Source organism: Dipodomys ordii, unplaced genomic scaffold (assembly GCF_000151885.1).
Source record: "Dipodomys ordii isolate 6190 unplaced genomic scaffold, Dord_2.0 Scaffold33, whole genome shotgun sequence".
Taxonomy (NCBI): Eukaryota; Metazoa; Chordata; class Mammalia; order Rodentia; family Heteromyidae; genus Dipodomys; species Dipodomys ordii.
The window spans coordinates 11,641,571-11,652,078 of record NW_012267249.1 but is presented as its reverse complement, the minus strand read 5'-3'; the positions used below and the strand labels follow the sequence as shown (position 1 = coordinate 11,652,078).

At 38.7% G+C, this 10,508-nt stretch overlaps 1 protein-coding gene across 1 annotated transcript in view; it reads right to left on the bottom strand.

The window, feature by feature from the left end:
• Positions 1-550: 550 nt before the first annotated feature.
• The window catches only part of LOC105986067 (serine/threonine-protein kinase TNNI3K-like), a 270,376-nt gene continuing 260,418 nt past the window's right edge, over positions 551-10,508 (bottom strand). Inside the window, 2 exon segments of the mRNA XM_013016804.1 lie at positions 551-627; positions 4,354-4,433. Coding sequence (XP_012872258.1) covers positions 551-627; positions 4,354-4,433 — 157 coding nt within the window.

Below are 10,508 nucleotides of genomic sequence, written 5' to 3'. Positions count from 1 at the left end.
GTACTTGGCATAACATAGAAAGAAGACAAAATAATTGAATGCAACTTTATTGATGTGATGGTCACAATTGCTCTACTAATATGTCTTAAAGAAGGTATACACAGTGGAAGTCTTGGGAAATAAAATACATTTTTAAATTAGTTCTTCATGTTACCAAAGAATCTTTAATTACACAGCTCAGCTCCAGAAGTAACATATAAGAAAGTGGATCAAGATTCTAAGAAATCCAAACAATGACTCTCAAACAGAAATCTCCATGACTTAGTCTATACTTAAGACCCGTCTCCAAATAATAAGATAAATTTGTTTTATTTTTAAATAAAATTGAAAACAATTATTCATGTATACTCTTAGTTCTTTTGCATCTCATTCTTTAGTCACAGACCCAAAGTTCAACTTACAGTAGAGAATTAAACAAGACATATATAAACAAGTCAAATGAAGGAGACCTGAGAGGGTAGAGTATCATAACTGAAAGCAAGTCTGCCATGGTTGGAACCACTGCTGTCAGTTTGGGGAGAAACTTTCTTTAGGTATATACCAAGTGCTGTCAGCTGCTGTCCTCAAAGCTGCCACTGTTCCGGCAAGAATACAAATGCATGGGGCTCATGGGGTCAGACACGTAGCCTGCATCAGAAAAGAAGTTCAGTTGTTACTTCTTGGCCTTCCAGTACAGTCTCTCCCCATGTTTCTTACCCAGACAGACCCAGTGCAATACAGAGCTGCCAGCCACCTCCCCTAGGTACAATAAATGAAGTGTGGACAAGAGTAGCTGATGAGCAAGCTGAAACGCAAAAAACAAATTTAAGGTGAAAACAGGCTCAACACCAGATGAGCATAAATGACAAATATTGGCATTGGCTCTGCTCTAGATTTTGGGTAAAGAAGGGCATAGTTCTGGAAGGTATCATGTCGTGATGGCTGAGAGCACAGGCTCTCTGTATCAGGCAAATCTGTGTTCAAGTCAAGGTTATACATTAGCTAGCACTGTGAATTTTGCCAACATAATCTTTGTAAGACTAAGTGTCTACATCTGTATATTGGATGGATGATATTTCTTACCTAGAAGGTGGCAATGTATGTAAGACACTTAGCAGTCTAACACCAGTTGAATACTAAATGATAGCCCCAAAGGAGGTGGAATACTAAGTTAAACAAAAAGAAAATAAAGATGCTTTTTCTATTGAGGGTAGGCTCATTTTACCTCCTCTCTCTGGTAGCTCATTTGGTGTACTTCAATGCTAGGTCTAACAACCGTGTCATTGGTGGCCTTTGAAGCACTGCTCTGGGTATGTCCCAACAGTAGTAGCTCAGGATCAGGCCACTGTCCAGGGAAAATTGGGCTGATACAGGAAAGCAGTTGCCTTTTCACTCTGAAGTGAAAAAGGCTTTCATTTCTTCAGTAAATATTTGTCAATAGCAGCCACTGTTTTTGCTCTGTTTTCCTAGCTGACTTCAGGATCAACTCAGGCATCTACATTTTCATTAAGCCAGCAAGCAGTATGCAGTTGGACAGGTATATTTATTTTCATAAGAAAAGTCTCTGTCAAAATCTCTTAGGCAGCACAGCAATAAACTCTGCTGCAAGAAAATGCTGCTCCATCTGTCAACAGCCTTCTCTCACTCACATCTTCTGGGACTGACCCTGGTCAGAGCGGAGGAAAATTGTGGTGAGCAGAGAGAGATGAGGGACAGCTGATACACACCACTGAATCTTAACTCTCGAGGAACTAAGACAAAATCTATATCTTAGTGCAAAAGTATTTGCTTTTGTCCAGCTGGACATACAACTTCATTCCAGGCATATGTGGATACTCCAATAAGCTGGGAACCCTTTCATTACCATAATTGCCTTCTAATATGTCATACCATATTACTGGCCCATGATGGTCCATTGTTTCCTGCCCCATGTAACTCCATTGAAAATGTGTTTGTGAACAAATGTCTTATCACCAATGTGGTTGAGCTCTCAGTTGAGGAAGGGAAATAATGTAAGTATGGTGCTGGGGCTAGCATTTAATAGTAATGTCTTTGGCACCAGAGTATAAAAGCAGATGTGTTGGTTTTGAGTAGTTACTTATCTTAAGAGGGACTAAACTGAAATTTCAATGTAAGTTTCAGGAAAAGATTGATAGATTGGAATAAAGGATGTCAAATGAGGATAAGAACTACATTTAGTTTTTTTTCATTCTCTACCTCTGTCCTGAGGTGTGAAAATTTTAAAACGTAAATAACAACAAATAGCTCATAGGTTGCTGTTATGCTAAAACTGGTTTATGAAATGAAAAGAAAGACTAATTAAAGTGGTTTTTTCTGTGATAAAATAGCCCTGCTGGAAAGCTTTAAATACATCTGACTTATCAGCAGGAATTCTTACTTCATGCAAATACCCTCGTATTTTTATTTCCTTTTTTATAGTAGTGGGGTTTGAACCCCAGGGGCTCACAGACACTCGTACTGCTGAACCATACCTCCAGACTTGATTTTTTTATTCATTATTTTTGCTCTAGAGTCTCCCTTCTGATATAGGCAATATAGGCTTCCTGGTAGCCAGTATAACCAACGTATGAGATGGAATCCAGATCTTCACTGGGAAACGAGTCTTAAGAACTTTTTCTCTCTGGACTGACTTGAACCTTGATCACAACAATCATAGCCTCTTATATAGCCAAGATTATAGGCATGAGCCACCAGTGCCCAATTCATGATTTTCACCTTCCTTGGGTATAAAGGTTCATAGGGAAAAAATATAACTTTTATATATGATTTACTTTTGGTTTCGCTTTCTCTGGAGAACTCTCAGAAGTCTAACTCTTTAATTCTTTAAGAAACAGATTTTAAATGAAAGGAAACCTTCATCTTGAGATTTTTTTCCCACATAAAAAAGCAAGAGTCCTGGTCAAAACACACATCTCATAGGAGGCCCTGTATGCTAAATTGTGATGTCACCACTGTAAAGATTTGAGGAAATGATATTCCACCTATTTTAAAATGTGATGAAGCTGGCTCTGGTGGCTCACTCCTATAATCCTAGCTACTCAGGAGGCTGAGATCTGAGGACTGCAGTTCAAAGGCAACCTGGGCAGGAAAGTCCATGAGACTCTTATCTCCAATAAACCACTAGAAAACAATAAGTGGCGCTGTGGCTTAATTGATAAAGCACTAGCCTTGAGCTGAAGAGCTTATGGACAGTGCCCAGGCCCAGAGTTCAAGCCCCAAGACTGACAAAAAAAAAAAGATGATATGGCACTTGCAGCACATTTTCCCCTGACATAGACTGTAAAGCCCAGGCTAGACAGCACTCAGCCACATCCTCACATGTATCTAGAGTAAAAAGTAAAAATGATTGTTATAATGTATGTAACCAATTTGTCTGCCTCTACCCAGAGCACCTTCTCTTTGTTACTTTGTGTCTCCAGAGTTTTATGTTGCCTTAGGTAAAGAAAGTCTGCATCCAAAGTATACTGGTGTGGATCCCAGAATCCCAGGTCTCCAGGGTCAATTGCTATCCACATCAGAGAAGCAGGAACACGTCATCCACTTTACTCTTTCTCAAATCCAGCTCTTGTAACAAATGTGATCTCTTTAGCTAACAAGCTTTTTTTTTTTATCATCCATATTGTCAAAGAAAGTTGCCATGAGTAAATGTGCCCATTGTACTAAAATTCCAGTTAAATACTGAGCCTCTCAGGCTTAAAGGCTGTAAAGGGGCATTCATCCCTATTTCATTAATATGGTGGCTGATGATAAAGGCAACTGTCCATCCTCCAGGCTTCCAGAGGTCTACATAGAACTTGGTTAATTATGTCAAAGTGCTCTGTTAATTCATTGTGAAGAGTCCTGTGCAAAAATAGAGTCACATCAGCACCCCCCTTGCCTTGTCTTCAGCTGTTTGAGGGGATGGCTTTGGTTTAAATTTTATCCTTGGGTGTTTGGCTAATGATGAAGAGTCCCCTATCATGTAATATAATTGTAGAAATGCATCACTTGTTTGCCTTCTCCTCCCTACACACCTGTGATGTGGGGCTTAGAGGTAATGGACCCAATGATGATGGCCAAGTGTTTGGGATGACAAGAGAGGCCAGAGATGATTTTCACAAGAAGAGTTTTTAGAGAGTATATCACATGCTCATACCTATGTTCACACACACATCCTCACACACTGCTGCAGAAGAACACACTTTTTTTTAAACTTAAAGACAAGTGTAGGGCTATGAAAGGTGTGAGGATAAGAATTTACAATTTTTTTCAAACATCTTTTATTTCTAGAAATTAGAGAATGTTGCCTATCTTCCTTAATATCAAATGAGTAGATACCACTTTCCTAATAACCTAGTCAATCTGTCTATTTACCATATTTGTCAATGGGTTAGTGCTGGAGACTTCTCTTCATTTCCTCCAAAGATAAGCTCTGAGAGGGACACAATCCAACACTGAAAAATAAACACAGCTTTACATTTCCATGGTGCTAATTTTCTAGTATTTCATTTTTGTTTTATTTTTGTTTTGGTGCCAGTACTGAGGCTTAAACCTGAGGCCTTAGAGCCTCAATTGTCATTTTTACTTAAGGCTGGAGCTCTGCCACTTGACCCACACCTCTATTTCCAGCATTTTGCCAGCCAATTGGAGGTAAAGACTATCATGGAATTTTCTGCCCATGATGGCTTTGAACAGCAATCCTTAGATTTCAGCCTCCTGAAGATTACAGGTGTGAACCATAGGTGCCAAGATTACTGAATGTTTTTAAGCAGAACTAATTGGGCTGAGAAGGATGCTCATTAGTAGAGTTCTTGTCTTGCATGCATGAGGCCCTGGGTTCAATTCCTCAGCACCACATAAGCAGAAAAAGCCAGAAGTGGCACTGTGGCTCAAATGGTAGAGCGCCAGCCTTGAGCTGAAGAGCTGAGGGACAGCACCCAGGCCCAGAGTTCAGGCCCCACAACTGATAATAGAATTAATTCACTTGGCATAGTTCCTGGAGAAGTGATAAAATGACAGGAAGGTCATTTTATCTTATAAATGTCCAGCTGGAATGGAGTTCAGAATTATTAGGAGTAAGCCAGATCTAGAGTTTCCTGTTTCCTCTACAAAGGTTCTATATCATCTGAGCACCAGCATGGCCCCTGCTGAGCCCCAGTTTATTTCTGCATATATGAAACAACATAAATAATTTAGTTTGTTTCAATAGTTTAATACACATAAGACGAAATAGCGGGTGTAAATCTGGGTCCATATTCAGAGCCCATAAACAATCTTTCCTTTTAAAAATATTTTTGTTACCTTGAAGTAGTTGTAAAAACAAGTTTAAACTCAAAATGGCAAAGCCGGGCACTAGTGTCTCACACCTGTCATCCTACCTACTTAGGAAGCTGAGATCTGAGGATTGCAGTTCAAAGCCAGTCCGGGGAAGGAAAGTCTGTGAGACTCTTATCTCCAATTAACTACCAGAAAACTGGAAGTGGCTCTGTAGCTCAAATGGTGTTGGCCTTGAGCTGAAGAGCTCAGGGGCAGTCCCCAGGCCCAGAATTCAAGCCCCACAACTGACAAAAACAAAAATAAAAACAAATTCAACATGGCAATTTACGTGTACAATGTATCTTGACCAGTCCTTTCTTAGAAGGAGCTAAGAACAAGGCCATCATCATTTTTATAATGGTTAATATAAATGAAACACATCCCAAAATTTTAATGGTTATTGCTATTATTATAATGGCAATTCTGTGATAGAGTGATGTTTACTTCTTAACTTCTTCATGTGAGCCATTTACACATAATCATCTCATTTAAATCTTATCACTATCTTACTACTGAGATATAATTTCTCTCATTTTATAGTTAAAAAAACAGAGTCTGAAACAATTAAGAAATTAGGTACACAGATTTGGTGCATGGTTCTTCCAGGATTTAAGCCAACATTTAATATCTGATCACATCTGTCAGTTATATGTCTGTCATCTCTCATGTATCCATTCATCTTTTTCTGAGTTCAAAGCAGCTACCTGACTTACTTTCACACTGGCCTTATTATATGTGTAGCAGAATTCTTAATACTGCCAGCCCTCAAGTCAATTCTCTCTGTTTCAGTCACCTGTCCTGTATAAATGAATTTTTGGTCTCATCCTTGGTACCTTTTTTTCTCTCATTATCTGTCACTTAGCTCATCTTTTTAGCTCTGCCTCCAAAATAAAATCCTAATTCATCCATCTTGTTCCTCTTTCAAAGTTAAGGCTACCCAATCTCTTTCATCTCTGAATCTCTTGGTCTTCTAATTGGCCTCCCTGTTCATTTCTGTCTCTATTATAATCTATCCTCTACCTGTTACCCAGACTGATATTTTGAAAACATAAAGTAAGTTGAGGACCCTCCAGTTACTTCCTAGTTCATTTGGAATAAAATACAAATAGTGCATCCTCTTAACAAAAACCTTATCCCTCCATCCACAACCATGGGTTGCATTCTCTTCAGTTTTTACCTACATCTCTCATTCTTCCTGGCATCTCATTCCTCCCATGAGCCCTCCAAGTTCTCTTCCAAGTCTTGGCATTAGTTAACTCACCTGGAATATACTTCCTTTTTTTCTAATTTTTTAAAATTGTTATTATAAAGATGATGAACAGAGGGGTAACAGTTACAAAAGTCAGGTAAGATAAACATTTCTTTTCTGACAATATCATCCCTTCCCTATCACTCTGGAATATTCTTCTTAATAACTCAAGCCCCATTTTGCTGAACCCTTGTCTGACATATATCCAATATGGCTCCTCTGACATTGAGGCTTAAATGTCCCTTACTTAGAGTGACCTTCCCTAGCAGGCATTGTGAAGGGTTACCCCTTTGACTCAGGGTCACTCTGTGACACAGCACATCATATCTCCTTATTTCTTTCAGAACCTTGTAAAAATCAACTTTCTTAATATAACTTGTTACTTATATATTGTCTTTTTTCTGCTTAATGAGGGTAGAGACTTTTATCTTGTTCTTTGCTATATCCTCAACATTCAGAATACGTGTTTGTCCCATAAGAGAAGCCCAACAAATAATTTTGAGCAATTATATTAAGTAATAGATCCTTAAATGTTCCTGTCCCTTCCTCTTACACAATACTCTCTCTTCAAGGTATTGTTGTAACAAAAATTTCACCACTTGCCGGGCACTGGTGGCTCACGCCTGTAATCCTAGCTACTAGGAGGCTGAGATCTGAGGATCATGGTTCAAAAGGCAGCCTGGGCAGGAGATTTTTATTTCCAATTAACCACTAGAAAGCTGAAAGTGACACTGTGGCTTATGTGGCAGAGCATTTGCCTTGAGCTGAAGAGTGCAGGGACAACACCCAGGCCCAGAGTTCAAGCCCCACAACCAAAAAAAAACCCCAAAACAAAAAAAACACCAGGTTCCGGTGGCTTACGCTTGTAATCCTAGCTACACAGGAGGCTGAGATCTGAGGATCACAGTTCAAGGCCAGCCCGGACAGGAAAGTCCCTGAGACTCTTATCTCTAATAACCACTAGAAAACCAGAAGTGGCACTGTGGCTCAAGTGGTAGAGCACTCACCTTGAGCTGAATAGCACAGGGATAGCACCCAAGCCCAGAGTTGAATCTCCATGACCACCATCACCAACAACAAAAATCAGTGCTTGCTTGGTGATTCTTCAGGTCAGTGATCCAAACCCTCTACCATCCAGTCTGTATTGTATTTTATTTATCTTGTGTACTATGATTCCTTAGTACCACTTTTTCTCCTATCCTGAACTCATCCACACTAATTGACTGGGTTTTTCAAACATTCATGATTTCCTCTTCTCCATGATTGCAGCTGAGCTGCTCCCACTGTTGAAGGTGCTTGAGGACATCTTATTTATCACTGACAGGAAGAAGGGTAGTGTTATTTTTAAAATGAGCAATCCAATGCCAGACTCCTGGAGTCTGAATCCTAAGTACATTACTCACTGCTCTATGACCCTTACTGAATTGTTAACTGTCTTATATCCCATTGTGCAGCTATTAAATGGGAATTGTGCCAGGGGAGATGGCACATGCCTGTCATTCCAGCTATGTGGGAAGTAAAATTAGATGGAGCCTGGTCTGAAGGTGGCCCAAGGAAAAAATATGAGATCGTATCTGAAAAACAAATGTTTTGAGTTCAAATCTCAATAAGAAGATAAAACGTAAAGGAAGGAAGGAAACTAGGAAGGAAAGAAGGAAAGTAATAAAACAATTTGTAAGGTTAATCATAAGAATTAAATGAGTCAATATGATTACAGCATTTTGACCAGTGCTGATACTTATTAAACACTCAGTAAGTGCGACCTGCATTTGTTAAACTTCAAAGTCTGACTTTGTGTAGCAGATTCAGATGCTTTGAAGCCTTCTTGTAAATCCTGTCAGAATGAAGCTCGTTCTCTTCCACATTACTCTCATCCTCTGACCTCCTAACACAGTGTTAAGTGATTGCTTTGGTGTGGAATTACTATGCTGTGTGCTAGTAAACCCCATTACACAGAGAGCTTGTTGATACTGTCAAACCTTTTTGGATCGCCATTGGCCTCAGTCAGTACTTTATAAGTAGTTAAAATAGAAGCATGTTAAATTAAATAAAGTTAAGTTATTCCAAAAGATTCATTTCGAGAAGTTAGGTTTTTCTGAGAGCTAACATGAATTCACACTGATTAATTCACTTCACTGCCTTAAAAATAACTACATCTTTGGGTTTGCTTACTTAAGCTACAAAATGCAATATGGTACCTTAGAGGAAAGCAATAGTTAAAAAAAGGGAAACACCTTGGCTGAAAACATGACATGTGATCTTAATCAACACTTCAAGACAAACCATACTCAATTTTGGTCAATAAAAATTTCAAAGTAAACAGGAAAATGTAACCTCTTCAGCATACTAGTTTTTTTAAAGGTATATGCTATATGCAGTAGTTGTGGCAACAAGAAGATAATAGGGAATAAATATTTTATCACCAAAATGGCTATCTGGTTTCCTCTGCATAAAAGCCCATCACCAAGCAGCCCTGTTTGTTCAGCTGCTGAATGTAATTCATGCCAAGGGACATAACCTTTCTGCCCAGGAGATACCCCATAGGCTGGCACTGGACACTGTTCTAGGATGACAGACAGATGGAAACTAAGCACTTCCAGATCAAACACAAAAGAAGAAACCAGACCTTAATCAATGGAACTAGCCCTGTGCATCCAGTCTTCATCAAGGAGTTCACAGAAACTTGGAGTGCAAGAGATATATCAAGACTCTGCTGAAGTGCTCAGCGAAAATAAAGATTTCCAGAGATGCAGCAGCTGCGTGAATTCAATGCAAAGAAATGTGAACTCATAGCAGGTAGGAAAAACACTCAATTTTGAAATAATTAAGCATTTCTGATCTACTAGGTAGGATTATTTACCCCAGAGGTTCAATACTCACCATAGATTAGATAGGCATATATATATGAACAGTATATGATACCATAGGGGTAATTTCATGCATTTTTTGTAAATGTAGAATGAAATTTCTCTTACAAATGTAGAATGAGATAGCATATAGGTTAGTTTTTAAATACTACTACATTATATAGGTTTTATTTTTGTGCTGAAAAGTGTTTCACTTTAGGCTAAAACAATTAAGATTAACTCTATAATGTGTGTATGCAGATACATATGTTCTTATGAAGATCCTGAAGACCGAACAAGCCAAAATGAAAAAAGACTCTATGGGTATATGGATATGGGTAAAACCTTCTTAGTAGACGATCTATTAATTAGGCAAGCTTACACCCAAATTGAAATGTTTTGTGTATAAATCACATTCACATTCACATTCATGTTATGGTTTGTAAGAACAACTAGCCTATTTACAAATGGTCTTATTCTATGTGGATGGTCTCATGCACCCTGTTTAAAAAAAAAAAAACACTAATGGGAATGAGTGTTTGTTGGCTGAAGACTTCTGACAAGCAAAAATAGTATCAATGGAGAAATAAGTAAAAATGTAGGTCAGATTATAGGAAAACTATGAGTAGGAGGAATACCAGAATACAGAACATATGCAAATACAACTTCAACTTTTCCAAGTGAGAGTAAGACAAAATCCGTAATCAAAACCCATGGGTTACTGTGCATTATTATACACAAAGTCCCAGAAAAATATGACTAACACAGGCTTATTTTTGTTTTTGTTTTTTTTTCTAGTCCTGGGCTAGAACTCAGTGCCTGTGTGCTGTTCCTGATCTTATTTTGCTCAAGGCTGACAATCTCCCACTTTAGACACAGATCCACTCCCAGCTCTTTGATAATTTCTTGGAGATAAGAATCTCATGGACTTTCCTTCCTGGCTGGCTTCAAACCACAATCCTCACATCTTAAGCTTCTGAGTAGTTAGGGAGTTAGCCTGGAGGTTATTACTCAAGAACAAACCCAGATGCCCCTCAGTAGATGAATGGATCAAGAAAATGTGGTATATATACACAATGGAATTCTATGCCTCCATCAGAAAGAATGACATTGCCCCA